This window comes from Mobula birostris, chromosome 11, assembly GCF_030028105.1.
Source record: "Mobula birostris isolate sMobBir1 chromosome 11, sMobBir1.hap1, whole genome shotgun sequence".
Classification (NCBI taxonomy): Eukaryota; Metazoa; Chordata; class Chondrichthyes; order Myliobatiformes; family Myliobatidae; genus Mobula; species Mobula birostris.
Window position 1 is genome coordinate 91761436 of NC_092380.1, and position 16275 is coordinate 91777710.

General features: G+C 39.3%; 1 protein-coding gene across 1 annotated transcript in view; it reads right to left on the reverse strand.

Moving 5' to 3' along the window:
- Positions 1-940: 940 nt before the first annotated feature.
- Positions 941-16275, reverse strand: part of LOC140205255 (kinesin-like protein KIF18A) — a 114577-nt gene continuing 99242 nt past the window's right edge. Inside the window, 5 exon segments of the mRNA XM_072272706.1 lie at positions 941-1773; positions 1776-1837; positions 3733-3839; positions 3987-4085; positions 7390-7879. Of these exon segments, the coding sequence (XP_072128807.1) occupies positions 1750-1773; positions 1776-1837; positions 3733-3839; positions 3987-4085; positions 7390-7879 (782 nt within the window). The 3' untranslated portion in view covers positions 941-1749.

The window sequence follows — 16275 nt, forward strand, 5'->3', positions numbered from 1 at the left end:
ACTAGAGACTGCACGTTTGCCAGCAAGATAGTCGGTATTGGGAGTTTAAAACCCCATTTCCTTAAGTGCTCTTGTGTCCCCGACCTACAGCTTCACTTCCTCCGTGGACGCATCTGTCCACAATCAGTGTTGTTTCTGTCAGTTTTAAGCAGCGAAAGTTCATTTAGACGCATTAAGACATACTTGTTGACTGTACTGACCTTGGCAGCAGTTGTGCTTTTTAGCTTAATCAGGCTGGAACGAGAATATTTAATTGTATTACTGCAACTTGAGTTGCCCCTAGGCATCTATAGAGGAGAAATATAGAGGGGACATCTATAGAGCAATTCAGTATGATTGTGTTAAAAACACCTAAAGCCATGACTTCTTATCACCAAGAGGAAGAAGGGTAGCAAGTGCGTGGAACTGCAAATTCCTCAGGTTGCAGATCATTCTCATTTGGGAAAAAAAATCACCACTCCCTCATTATTACCGGTTCAAAAATGCACAAACTGCTTACTGAAAAGCACAACAGGAAAACTCCAGCAGCTCATCACTATCATCTGAAGGGCAATTACCAATGGGCATTAAACTCTGGTGACATAAGCAATATCAACATCCTATGAATGAAATAAAAAGGAGGTATTAAGGGAGCACAGGAAGAGGCATCTAAAATAAATGTGAAAAATGATCCCAAACAGTGTGTTAGTGGTGCAGAGACTCAAGGGAAAATTGCAAACAGTCCTGATCTGTGCAAGCAATAAGAAAATTGGACTACAGTCATATAGTATAGCATCTGTTGAATAAAATGAAAAACAGCGGAAAAAAGGGATCAAATGTATAAATAAATAAATAGTGTAATTGATATGGAAATGAGATGAAATGCCGATAAAGTAATGTACTAAAAATTGGGAAATATGGAAATAATTACAACATAAAAATATGCTCAATTTAGTTCTTTGTGTAAGAAAGTTCTTGATTTTATTCGGAAATAGTAACATCTTGACACAGAGGGCAATGAAACTGACACATGAATGCAAGTGTGGCAAACACCACTGGCCCACTAGGTGAAAAACATTTAATATATTATGGATAGTTACATTTATTCTATATATGATGAACACCAAGGTAACACGTCTGAACGACAGGCGTCCTGTCGCACTCACCTCAATGATAAGCAAATGCTTTGAGAGGCTGGTCAAGGACTACATCTGCAGCATGCTACCACCCACACTGGACCCCCTACAATCGCCTACCGACACAACTGATCGACAGACGACGCAATAGCCATAGCTCTATATACCGTCCTTACACATCTGGAGAAGAAGGATGCTTATGGCAGTATGCTGTTCTTGGACTATAGTTCAGTCCTCAACACCATAATTCCCTCCAGGCTTGACAAGAAGCTCAGAGGCCTAGGCCGTCACCCTGAAATTCAATTGACGTTCATGTAGATTAACTGAGAAAGTACTAATTTCATTTTAAGGTCATATTACAATTATTTTATTCATTAGAAATGAAGCACTATTTTACAGAAAAATGTAAGTGAGTTTCTCACAGGTTTTGAAGGAAATCAAAGCACATTTAAAAATAAATAAATTTCTATTCTACATTTTCTATAGCACAAGAACACAGTTCAGTCTAAATCATTAACTCTGACAAGATAGTGGCTATGTTTGGTCAAAAATTACAGGTCAGAAAGACTAAACTATGTAACCAGCATCAGTTCAATTGTACTGCCTAGATTTTAAATGTCTTCTGTTGTCTATATTATTTGTTACACCTTTGTTGATGAAGTCTCCTTCAGAAATATATTTCCTTTTGATCAAGTACTCCACTCTGGAATTTTGAGATGATCCTGCAAACATAAGAATGCAAAATTAATGCTGAGAAAAATAAACACCGCACTTTTTTCAAACCTGGAAGTATTTAATCCCAAAATTTAAAAATGCTTCATAATTGAACTCTGATCAAAGGTTAATGATGTGAGGTATTTACGCTCCTCTTTCCACAGGTACTGCTTGATTTGCTATTTCCAGCATTTTCTGTTTCACTTCATTTCATAGCATAGTGGTTAGCACAATGCTTACAGTACAGGCGACCCAGGTTCAATTCCTGTCACTCCCTGCAAGGAATTAGTACCTTCTCTCTGTGACCACGTGGGTTTTTTCCGGGTACTCCGCTTTCCTCCCACAGTTCAAAGATTTACCCATTGGTAAGTTAATTGGTAACTGTAAATTATCCTGTGATTAGGCTCGGGTTAAATTGGTGAGTTGCTGCGCAGCATGGCTCAAAGGGCCAGATGGGCCTACTCCATGCTGCATCTCAACAAACAAACAAACAAACAAACAAACAAATAAATAAATAAATACGACTATAATAAAACTTCAATAATACAGCAATCTCAGGGCTTTTGTAGTATGAGACTGGCAGATATCCCAGTCGAGTGAATATTCTTCCCTATTAATACCTCTATGCACATTAAACCATTTAGCTCCTGAGCAATATTAAAAGCACATTTGTAGTGGAATTGGGTACCTAGTGAGTTACTGGGGAATTGCTTAAACTATCAGGATTTCTCAATAGTCAGGAAGTGTATTATTAGAGTTACACACTATTTTTAATGCCAGCACACAAACATATGCTTGTAAATTTATCACCCATCATTAGTACTTAATTTTTTTTTTAAGGGATGACAGAATGGTCTATCTGTCTTTGAAATTCATACTTTTGACTTCAATGGAACTGAATTTTGGAGCTGGAGTGCAATGCTCTTCACTATTAAAAGGCAAATTGATTGCCACTGATCGCGAATGAAATTCCGGATAATATTAAAGAAGATTTTTAGCAGATATTTCTTGAGATTAAAGTTTGCACCATATTAGTAGGCTTGATCATAAAGTTGCTACAGCTGAGTAACCTTCCATCAAAATTTTTTGGTGTCAAGTTAAAATGATAATTCTGTACTCTCAACTACATGCTGCTTGCATTTAGAGCAATTCCAGTATTTTCTACTTTGAGATTTCCAGAAGTTACAATATTCTTCTTCTAAATCTATTCTTTCATTTGAATCGATGTTAGTCACTGCTTCAGAGAGGCTGAGTCACAATGTTGGTTCTACATCCTACAGTGATGGTCTGAAGCAAACATGCTCTGAACCCAAAAAATCTTGTTGAAAGCAGAATAGATATAAATAATACCCTACTGATATCTATGAATAGATTCGGTCCTAAAGTATGGTTTGGGGGTGCTGAAGTACAAAACTAGGAAATGGCTAGATTCCTGTTGGTTTCAAGCTGAGTACCAAATGGGTTGGGGGCAGGGAAGGGTCTGATAATCTTGTTAAAAATACTGGCTGTTTGATTGTAACTCCCACTATCTACTCTGTGGACCCCACAAACTCACTAACAGTCCTTGAATGAAGTAGCAAGAAAGCAGTTTGATAAGTGTGAAACAAAACACAGGAAATAAACATCTCATTTTAAATCCAACACCAAAGCCTCTTGTTTTTCACTTGCTACATAAAATACAAATAGCTTTTTATTAGATCTAAATGAAGAAATGTTGTTTCTATTATTCGTAGAATCCAGTCGTAGTGACGCTGATCAAACTATGTACAAGTCTTAAAGTTAATGCAGAGGCATACATTTTTCCATGAGAAAATTACATTAGTTAACCTATCTAACTTGATCTTGAAATGCTATTTCAAATCAGCCATAAAGAGTTATAAAAAAAATCTGCATTATTGCTTACCTGGCCGTACTACCTGTGTGGTTTTATTACCCACAACAGGAGGCACATCTTGGCGCATTCGTTTCGTTGCCAGAAGCCCAACGTTTCCATTTCTTTGGCCCATGAAACTGCATCAGAAGAGAATGATAATATAAATCTTTCAATGATCCATCTATACATTTCTAAATAAAAAACCTGATAAAATTAAAAAGTAGACATCTACAGGTAATATTTAATTTGAAAATTGAAATCTTGACCTAAAGTTCTCAACATACCATGCAGATTTCCTTTTCCTTCTTGCAGCAGAGGTTAAGGACATATAAGAAGGCTTCCTCTGTGTTTCATTTGTCGATAACAATGATGGTAGACCCAACCTGCAGTAACAATAACACATGATGTACTTAACAGAAACTGGTAAACAGAAACAGAGTTTTCATATAACTTTAAAAAAAACATGCACTTACTTTCAAGGATTAAATTATAATTTGTTACTTTTATGAAATTAGTTCATAAATAAAATAACTAAACTCCCAAATTTATATTAACAAGGAATAGTCTTTGACACAATCATACTTCTGGTTGAAGTTGTCTGGTCCTGCACACTAAGGACTTGACTGGCGCTTCACCATAGAGAATCTAGACCACAGAAATTGCTCCAGATCCCTTTCATCTGAGCAGAAACCGTATTCTTTTTATGTACAGACTTACTGGGTCATGCAAGCACTCCTTAAAACTATCGTAATCTGAAATGTCTCCAAGTAAAAAACATCAGTAAATGCTGCACGAGTAGGTTAAATAGCTACAGGTTATCATTGATCTTAGTTAATTTTAGACCATTGTTGGAACTAATTACTATTAGAATCCATAAACATAGACTGAACCACAAATTCAAAGCATGTCAGACCATGGGCATTATTTCTTGTTAATATAAATTTGGGAGTTTGGTTATTTTATTCGTGGACTAATTTCACAGAATGTCAGACTGGAGCTTCAACCTACACAAACTTGTTTCCTGAAGAAGCTACATCTAAGAGATCAATAAAACATTTCAAAATCAGTTTGTGCTTCTACTATCAAATGTTGACTGCAGATGAAATTTGGACAATATAGCTATGTCTGCTCATATGCACAAGCATCAAAATTAATAGATCTCTATTTGTTCATTTCAGCTTTATTTATATTAAATTCAGGTGCTTGCAATTTGGTTTTCCAGTGAAAAGAAAAACATAGACGAGAGGAAATTTCAACCTAAACAAGGAAATGATGTCTACCTCAGCTGGTGCAGATTTAATGTTTCAATAGTTAAGTAAATACCAAAAATTCTCAGAAATCTCCAAAATCATATTGAATATGCAAAAATGTCAATGCCATGCAAAATGCCAGATACCCCTTGATATGTTTTAATGTTAATTGAATTATCCTTTGCAATCTTGGTACTTCCTACAACCCAAGATGGCACATCTTTCCATTACAGAGGGATAATTTAGATTGGATATGCGCTAATTTTAGGATGAAAATAATTTTGCGATCAGCAATATGAAATATTAAAAAAGGATAATCAATTACAACTACACATACAAAATGCTGGAGGAACTCAGAAGGTCAGGAAGCATCTGTGGAAAGGAGTAAAACAGTTGACGTTTCAGGCCAAGACCCTTCTTCAAGATGGGAAAGGAAGGGGGAAGACCCGAAAGTAAGAAGGTGAGGGAGATGAGGAGAAGTGATAAGAAGCCAGAGTGGGGAACAGAATAAGAGAGAAGGGGGAGGCAACAAGACAATTACCTGAAGGAGAAAAGAATGCAATGCCATCATCGGGAGCACCAGATACAATCGACAACCCCAACCAATTTGTGAGTGAAGAGTTGTCTCACCAGGATGGACTGTTATGGGCCCTGAATGGAGCTACAGGAGGAGGTGAATGGGCATGTATAGCACTTCTGTCACTTACAGGGATATGTGCCAGGAAGGAGATTAAAGGGGTGGGACAAATGGACAAGGGAGTCATGGAGGGAACAATCCCTGTAGAAAGAGGTGAGAGGTGGAAGGTAATGATGTGTTTGCTGGTAGGATCCCTTCGAAAATGGTGGATGTTGCGGAGAATGAAGTGTTAGATGCAGAGGCTCACGGGGTGGGGTCAATTAGCCTTATTATCCAGAAGACACTTGCAAATTGATTTGTTAATGGACAAAAGTTTTCCCTTCTTCAAAAATAAAGGTGCACTATAATAAGCCCCACAAATCACACCCAGCCAATCAAATGGCTTTGGACCCTTGGCCACAGAACTATTGCCTTAGATTTTTTTCTCTACCACTTGCCATTATGATGAAAGGATGGGAGAAGTAGAAAGTGAGAGGGAGAGAAAATGAGATGTATAGAAACAGAGGGGGAGAGTTATGACAAAGACTTGGTTTCTCTGGGACATACAGTCTTCATCATACACCTTGACTTAGATTCTATGATTTGGTGCTGGGGTTCCATTAACTATATGTTCTCTGTCTATTGATTTGGAGCAGAATAAGGAATGGGGCAATTGGCCTGAACCAGGAGGGATAGAAATCAGTTTCACTTTGGGTTTACATTTATGATGGCAGCAAATCAAAGTATAAGTATTGCAACACTTGAATTGGATTCTTTTTCATTTCTTCCTGTCTCAAATGGACAATTAGTACAGAGGGAAAGTGAGCATTAGCCAACCTAGATTGGACCAGGATACATTTACTTCACCCCTCTAACCTTAATCCAAAACATAATAATATTCTTAGTCTCTGACTAACCAAGCTATCTGCCAATGTCATTAATAGTGAAGCAAAAAAAAAACGATACACAGTACGTACAAATTGAATCCGTGGATTGTGAGATTAAAAAGAAGTTACACAAGTAGGAACAAGCTCCGAGAAGTAAATGAAAGCCGTAAAGTCTAAATACTATATATTATTAGAAATGATTAAGGTTAAATACTTTCCTTCAGATCATTCAAATGAAGGAAAGTTGTATATGAAGGGCTTGAAGCATTGTTGAGGACCCCTACTACCCACCCCACAATCTTGTTGACCCACTACCGTCAGGTAGGAGCTACCGGAGCATCAGGACAAGGACTGCCAGATTGGGTAACAGCCTCTTGCCACAAATTGTGAGACTAATGACTACCCTGCCACCAATGAGGTCTCATCACCTGGACAGAGAGCTGTTTACAGTTTACCTGTGCTGCACATTACATGCACTTTGAATTATATTTTAATAGCTTACTTGTATTAATATTTTGTTTTATGTGCTGTGTGAGATGTATGTTTTGTAGGTGCAAAGAGACCTGGAGGTACATTGTTTCCTTTGGTTGTATATATGTACAGTCAGATGACAATAAACTCGATCTTGAAATCCAGAAGTAGAGCCTTTGCCATTAACCATTGAGACAGACCAGTATGCACTATTAGTTTGTTAACGTTCAGCAATACGATCAAAACTGCAATTAATTCATTTTAAACATGTGTCCAACTGTAAATTTAAAAAGCATCACTTCCATTTAAAATAGCTTAGCACATTTCAAATGTACATACTGATCTTATTATGATGCTACTTTTTCAAAATTTAACCTTGATTTTTACTGTATTGTTGTACTCTGCTTCACTCTGGAAATATGCAATACAAGAATCAAAATGTAAACAAGGCTGTAAAACACACCTTTGCAGAAAGGTTTTTTGATGTGTGGATTGCTTGTGTGGCACACTGTAATCGGTGACAGCATCGTTACAGTTGGTTTCATTTGCAAATGGATGCTCAGATCTGGTACCCAAGCTGCTTTCTCCCAACTCATATGTAATATTTGCTGGATTCTCACTCATTCCAGGGATGGCATTTTCCATGTCACTCAATTTCTTCAATTTGTTTTCCATTTCTTCACCGAGACAATCTGCTTTTTGGTTTTGTAAGTCCGTGGTAAGCAGCAGACCAGAAACTCGTTCAATCTGTGAGCTGCAGTTCTCTGGTGTATAGGTTATGGGAACAAACTCTTCTTTGAAGAGGAGATCATTCTGCTGAGCTAAGCCAGGGTGTGGTGTGGCATGATTATCCGAATTGCTGCATGTTAACGATTGTTCCAGTCTTCGTCTGGAGGATTTGCAGGGAAATCCACTGCCTTCTGTTTGAATTAATGGTAGATTCTCCTTTGATTCTATGGCAAAGCAAGTGTCAAAAATGCATTAATCAAGTATTATTAAATGTTAGACAAGATTAAGAATAAATTCCACATATCACTGCACTAATTTACCATAATAAAAATACTTATTTTAAATGTTAAAGGCAGAAACAACATATAGTTTATTATTAGGTACAGGGTATATCAAATATAACAGGCCCGAAAATCTACTGTGTTGTAATTACAGGGATCACCACACTGACCATGCTGCAGTGTGCAGGTTCATTAATATTTTACTATTAACATATTGGTGGTGACTATCTATGCTACTATGGGCAGTTTGCTTAAAGAAATCCACTCTAAAGGGATGAGTGAAATTTTCACATTAAGGTCTTGTGGCATTGCTGTGTTCTGTCTAGTTTCAAGTTAGCCAGGATGCAACATATAAATAAAAGGTATATATAAATTACGAGTCCGCAAGTACATTCAAATCATGTTTATCAACACTGTAACACCTTAGAAGAAGAAACCGCCCAACCCACTCACTGTTTTTAGTGAATTTTTAGGGATGTAGTCTCTCACTACTACTCACATTGGAATCAACATGCACTTAGTGGCTATTTTATTAGGAAGCCGGTGTGGTCTTCTGCACACTACTCTTGTAATGCATGGTTATTTGAGTTACTGTCATCTTCCTGTCAGCTTGAACCAGTCTGGCAATTTTCTTCTGACCTCCCTCATAACAAGACATTCTCGCCTATAGAACTGCCGCGCACTGGACTTTTTTTTTTTTTGTTTTTCACACCATTCTCTGTAAACTCTAGACTGCTGTGTGTGAAAATCCCAGAAAATCAGAGTTTTTGAGATACTCAAACCACCCTGTCTGGCACCAACAATCATGGTCACAGTCATTGAGAACATTTCCCATTTTGATGTTTAGTCTGAACAACAACTGAACTTTTTAAACCATGTCTGCATGCTTTTATGCATTGAGTTGCTGCCACATGATTGGCTGATTAGATTGCATTTATGAGCAGGTATACAGGTTTACCTAATAAGGTGGCTCCTGAGCGCACCTCCGTTTCTTCAGTATACTGATCTCCATTCGTAGAAAAATGCTCCAATTTTAAGCCAAATTTAGATAGATTTAAGTAGCCTTGCTTGTATATGATATTGTTCCACAGTATGCTTCAGAAATAAACGCTGTTTGCCTATATAGATCATGTGCAGAAGACATTTTTGCCCAGAGTTAAGTAGTAATAAAAATAGTTACTATTTAAATTCCAACTCAGAGCAAGATGTTGTGGTCTTTACCATCAATCTTAGCAATTAACAATAGCAAAGATGCCTAGAGTACTGAAAATGGCTTCAAATTCTGGATGAGGAGAGAGACTTAATCTAGTTTCTAAGGTGCAATTGGTATCAGTAAATTCAGACTGGAAGAAAGCTCAGATAGCATTCACAGAATGGTAGTATTCCCCACAACTTCCATCCCACCCACTGAAAATACTCTGCATGACAAATGCATTCAAGAAAAGGAGATACCTTGTGACCTTCAGCCGCATAATCAATGTTGAGGCCTTAAAATCAATTATGTCTTTGAATGTCATTGACCACAAGTTGAACTAGACCATACATGTCAATTTAATATTGAACCACAAACTAAGAGATTTTGAGGGTGGGTAGAGCAGGAGAGCTACTAGGACTTGATGTTTCAATCCCTATGGTAAGTCGGCACTCTCGATGTTGGCAGTGGGCTTGGACTGGTGACAAGGAGGCAGGGTAGGTACGTCAGCGGGGTCATCAGGTGGGCACCCTCCTTCTTTGACGTTTTGTTGATAAGCCCACGATATCTCCAGAGGGCTCAACGGTGCTACCTGGCGTCCCAGATACACCCCCCTCAGTTCCATACCCTCCTGTCTTCATCTTGCAGCCCAGTTGTTGTCTTTCCTTTTAATCCAAATCAAATTGCTGCTTTCTTCTGCTGCGTTTGACAAGGACTTGATTGCTTGTTGGAGGGAGTGACCCCTCACCCCCATCTTCTTCAATAGACTGGTCGTAGATGTAGCAACGAATCCCCTGCATCCCACTTCTACAGGGAAAATCTTGGTCTTCCAGCCATTCTGGGTAGCTTCAGTTGCCAGTTCAGAGTACTTGGTCTTTTTCCTCTCATAGGCTTCTTCGACACCATCTTCCCATGGTACTGTCAATTCCACAACATATGCCAGCTTGGCTGTTGTGGACCACAGGACCATGTCTGGCCAGAGTGTTGTAGCCACAATATCTGGGGGAAACACAAGCTTTGTTTCCAAGTCCACGTCCATTTTCCAATCCCGAGCAACCTGCAGAATGCTTACATCTTTTGATGTTATATGGTGTTTTGGAGGTTGGCCTGCTGGTACAAATCGTGTGATGTGGACATTTTCTGCTGATGTTTGTGGGGGAGCATTTGTGGTGATTCGCCTCTGTTCCAAGATTGATGCCAGCTGTCAGAGAACTTGGTTATACTGCCAAGTGTACCGCCCCTAGGTGAGGCTTGTGGTGCATCCTGCTAAAATGTGCCTTAGTGATCCAGGTGCTTGACAAAGAGAGCAAGCGGGGTCTTCTCCCCACCACTGGTTCAGGTTTTGGGGTGTGGGTAGAAGGTCATAAGTGGCTCTGGTGACAAAACATAGCCGAAATCCCTCCATCTCCCAGATGTCACGCCAGCTAAGTTTCCTCTTTTCCAGGCTCTCCCAATTAGTCCAGTGGCCCTGCTTGGTCATTGAGACAGCCCTGGCATGTCGCTCTGCCTCCTCCTGTCTTCTCAACTCATCCACCACGAGCCGTCTCTTCTGCACTGATGTTGCCTTGTGCCATTAAGGAGCCCTTGGGACGAGCCCGAGCCCGGCTCTCCCATGTTGGACTTGGCTAACCACATCCCTGAAGCGAAGAGCAGACTTAGCACTCTGAATGGCTTCAGATGGGGTCCACTTCCTCCCTGTTGCCACACGGGGGGCCGGAAACTTATCTTAAATGGAATATCACCTGATCATTTTACATTAGATTCTTTTAACTTTGATAATATCAAAAGCCCAATTTAAAACAATCAAAATATCATTATAACACTGGAAACCCCTAGCATATATCAGATTACTTCTACCTCAATACAGCATGTCCTTTGATCAAATGTTAGTGTGGCAGAGTAAATTGGCTGAGAAACTGTAAAATTAATTTACAATACTCCCTGGATTTGTCTGCACTCAGTACTCCATATTTACTTGATAACACTTTCAAGTGATTTCTCTGATTTATCACTAGCGGCCATAAATTTTATCAAACCATAACATAAAAGTGAAATGCAAAGCATCAATGTTCAGCATGTGCATGTCACAGGTCATACAGTAGTTTTTATTAAAAAGATGAATGAGATTAGAGTATTTAAAAATATAATGGAATTTTGGTAAGGACCTTTGTTTAAACTTTGAAGAAAAATACTCCAATTTTAAGCTTCATGTTTCAGAGGTACTTCCATAAATATGTGGAAATATTAAAGAAGAAAAGCATGCATTTCAGTTAATAACTTGAGTACAATTTATCGATTATTTTCATCTGCTACTCATAAATAAGATATGCTCATTTAATGAAATAAATTAAAATTTCCATTACGTTTAGTGTATAAACGTGATTTGCTAATCCACTCACATGCCAACATCAGTTTTTGGACTGATGCAGTGTAGCCTAAAGTAAGCTTGATCAATGAATCTTGTGATCAACAACGAATTCAACAATTTCAGATTACCAACTTTCTAGTTTGTATTAGGATTGATCAGGTTTGATGTAAAGCACTGGGTAACACACACAAAATGCTGGAGGAACTCAGCAGGCCAGGCAGCATCTATAGAAAAAAAGTACAGTCGGGCTGAAACATCAACTGTACTTTTTTCTATAGATGCTGCCTGGCCTGCTGAGTTCCTCCAGCATTTTGTGTGTGTTGCTTGGATTTCCAGCATCTGCATATTTTCTCTAGTTTGAAAACGCATTAGGTGCTTGGTGAATTGGGTAACATATGTGAAAGGGACTGTAGAGTTGAATCTGCAGGTCCATGGCCTTTCATTTTAGATGTAGGACTGGTGAGAGTTGCTGACTTTAAGCACTGGTTGACTGAATCAAAGGTGGCGACGAATCAACATATAGAACCTGAATCAGGTATAATATCACCGGCATATGTCATGAAATTTGTTAGGAAAATCTGTCTGAGTGGCATGACAACCTCTCACTCAATGTCAGCAAGACCAAGGAGCTGATTATTGACTTCAGGAGGAGGAAATCAGAGGTCCATTAACCAGTCCTCCTTGGAGGATCAGAGGTGGAGATGGTCAGCAACTTTGAGAGGGCCCGTCCTCGGCCCAGAATGCAGGTACAACTACAAAGTAAGTACAGCAGCACCTCTACTTCCTTAGAAGTTTAAGAAGATGGGAGAGGTGGAAAATATATTGACTGGCTGTCTCACGATCTGGTATGTAAACACAAATGCCCTTGATTGGAAAATCCTACAAAAAGTAATGGATACAGCTCAGTCCACACATAGGCAAAGCCCTCCCCACCTTTGAGCTCATCTACATGGATCACTGTCACAGGAAAACAGCACTCATCATCAACAGCCTCCACCACCCAGGCCATGCTCTCTTCTCGCTACTGCCCAGGAAGGTGGTACAGGAATCTGAGGACCCACACCACCAGGCTCAGGAACAGTTATTATCCCTCACCCATCAGGCTCTTGAACCACTGGGGGTAACCACTCACTCCATCACCGAACTGCTCCCACAACCTATTGTCTCACTTTCAATGACTTGTCATCTCATGTTCTCTGCATTTATTGCTTATTTATTATATATATTTTTTGTACTTTCACAGTTAGTTGTTTTTTGCACATTGGTTGTCTGTCCTACTGTGTGTGGTCTTTCATTGATTCTATTATATTTCTTGGATTTATTGTATATTCCCGCAAGAAAACAAATCTCAGGGTTGTATATGGTGACATGTATGTACTTAAATAATAAATTTACTTTGGACTTTGATTCTCCAAGATGTCTGACCGACCAAGTATTCCATGTACTTTCTTTTAGATAAATAGATAGATATTTTATTGATCCCAAAGGAAATTAGTGTCACAGTAGCATTACAAATGTACAATTTTATATTTTTCTACAATATAAAACTATTAGAAGAGAAGTAAGAAAGATTAAAAGTTACCTCAAACCATCTAACAGGAGAGGGTTAACTCATTATACAGCCTAATGGCCAAGGGTAAAAATGACCTCATATAGTGCTCTTTATACAGCACAGTTGTCTTAGTCTATCACTAAAAGTGCTCCTCTGTTCAGCCATGGTGGCATGCAGAGGGTGAGAAACATTGTCCAGAATTGCCAGGATTTTCTGTCGGGTCCTTCGTTCTACCACAGCATCCAGTGTGTCTAGTTTGACTCCTATAACAGACCTAGGCCTTTCTAATCAGTATATTGAACCTGTTGGCATTACCGTGTGGATGCCATCGCCCCAGCACACCACTGCAGAGATTGTACTGGCGTCGACAGACTGCTAGAACATGTGAAGGAGAGGCTTGCGTACACCAAAGGACCTCCGTCTCCTCAGGAAGTAGAAGCGAGCCTGGCCCTTCTTGTACACAGCCTCTGAATTGGTACTCCACTTAAAGTCTGTCATCCAGAAACATGGCCAGGTACTTTATTTCTCCAGTGTTGAAGGTTTTTCTCTAGAAATACTGTACTTTTGCCAGTTTTAAGTTTTTTTATGTCCACATATGCTGTCTGATCTCTCGGACTTTACCGACATTCTTTTTTACTTCAGTATCTGAGCAATTGCTGCATTCTGTATCTCACAGTGCCAGCAGTTCTCCATCCTGCCACCCCCCCCCCCCCGGCCACTGTTTTTCCTCTCTCCCATGTTCTTTGCTTACTTATACTCCCATGAGGCAGATTAAGTACTAATAACAAGCCTTGTCTAGCATTTTGCCAGGGACACCAATTTGAGCCACCCTCTTCCTTTTAGTCTTATTCTATCAGATATTCCCCTTTGTTTTCTCCCACCTTTTGCAACTTAAAACAACGGTGCTGCCCTTCTTGCTGAGCAGTTCCAGCATTTTAATTTTATTTCAGATTTATGACATCTGCAGCTGTAAATAAATAATGCAACAGTTTCAAGTTACAATTGAAAAATTTAGAGAGCTTCTAGGAATTTTCTGGAAACATTCACATTATTACGAGATCATTCTGTCAGAGCCAATAATTCCTACTTTATTCTACAAGCTTTGAGAAACAGTGTATAGAAAACATGTTTTGGTTAATTTGCACAAGATGTTTTAACTGGCAATAAAGATAACTGTACCAGAAACATTTTAGATATGAACAAGCAACATTCCCATTTTAAACTAATCAAAATGTACTACAAATGTGAAAAATAGTAAGATTCATATTTTCAATTCCTTTAAAATTTCTAAGACGATCACCATTCCCTCTATGCTGCCACACAGACTAACTGAAATGCTCCCACATACATAGCCTTTATTGCTGCACAGCTGGAATTGGATGCAGCTAGAAAAAGTTTATAAAACACAAAATACTCTGCAGATGCTGGGGTCAAAGCAACCATCTGTGGAAACGATCAGTCAATGTTTCGGGCCGGATGTCCTGACGAAGGGTTCCGGCCCGAAACGTTGACTGATCGTTTCCACGGATGCTGCCCGACCTGCTGAGTTCCTCCAGCGTGTTGTGAAAAGTTTATGAAACGTGTTAGACTTTCTTTGTTGTATTTTACTTAATTATACTCTTCAATCAAAATTATGTGATTTTTCAATTTTCATTCTAAATATTCAGAGCATACACATTACAAAAAAAAAGTGAAGCGCTGTGTAAAATTTTCTTGCTCAGAACAATAGTTGGTCCATGCAGCTGTAAAAAAAAATTAGAGGGAACCTTGAAGACAATGCAGATATTTATGCGATACACATTACCAAATGGCGAATGTATCATAATTAGAAATCCAGTCTACTAATTTGGATGGATTTTTGTTTTATTGCAAGTTGAAAATATTTTAAATTACAATTTTGTTTCATAGAAAATAGGTGCAGGAGTAGGCCATTCGGCCCTTCGAGCCTGCACCGCCATTTATTATGATCATGGCTGATCATCCAACTCAGAACCCCGCCCCAGCCTTCCCTCCATACCCCCTGACCCCCCTAGCCACAAGGGCCATATCTAACTCCCTCTTAAATATAGCCAATGAACTGGCCTCAACTGTTTCCTGTGGCAGAGAATTCCACAGATTCACCACTCTCTGTGTGAAGAAGTTTTTCCTAATCTCGGTCCTAAAAGGCTTCCCCTCTATCCTCAAACTGTGACCCCTCGTTCTGGACTTCCCCAACATCGGGAACAATCTTCCTGCATCTAGCCTGTCCAATCCCTTTAGGATCTTATAAGTTTCAATCAGATCCCCCCTCAATCTTCTAAATTCCAACGAGTACAAGCCCAGTTCATCCAGTCTTTCTTCATATGAAAGTCCTGCCATCCCAGGAATCAATCTGGTGAACCTCCTTTGTACTCCCTCTATGGCAAGGATGTCTTTCCTCAGATTAGGGGACCAAAACTGCACACAATACTTCAGGTGTGGTCTCACCAAGGCCTTGTACAACTGCAATAGTACCTCCCTGCTCCTGTACTCGAATCCTCTCGCTATAAATGCCAGCATACCATTTGCCTTTTTCACCGCCTGCTGTACCTGCATGCCCACTTTCAATGACTGGTGTATAATGACACCCAGGTCTCATTGCACCTCCCCTTTTCCTAATCGGCCACCATTCAGATAATAATCTGTTTTCCTATTTTTGCCACCAAAGTGGATAACTTCACATTTATCCACATTAAATTGCATATGCCATGAATTTGCCCACTCACCCAACCTATCCAAGTCACCCTGCATCCTCTTAGCATCCTCCTCACAGCTAACACTGCCACCCAGCTTCGTGTCATCCGCAAACTTGGAGATGCTGCATTTAATTCCCTCATCCAAGTCATTAATATATATTGTAAACAACTGGGGTCCCAGCACTGAGACTTGCGGTACCCCACTAGTCACCGCCTGCCATTCATGTTATGAAGTGAAGTTGGGACATGCCAAGAGAAAAAAAAATTGTGTAGTTAACATATTCAGATTCAGACACTAGATAATGTTCCCTTTCAGTGGTTCGAGGACCATAAAACGCATGCAACAGAAATGTTGATCAACGAGAGTGTAACTGGTTGGAGAATAGGTTTGTTGTTAAAAACACTCTAGAAAGGTATTTTATTTGGCAACATCTTTCCTACCGTAGAAATCAGCATATGTGAACACAGAAATCTAGAAGTTGTTTCAATGAGTTATTGCAATGATTTACTGTA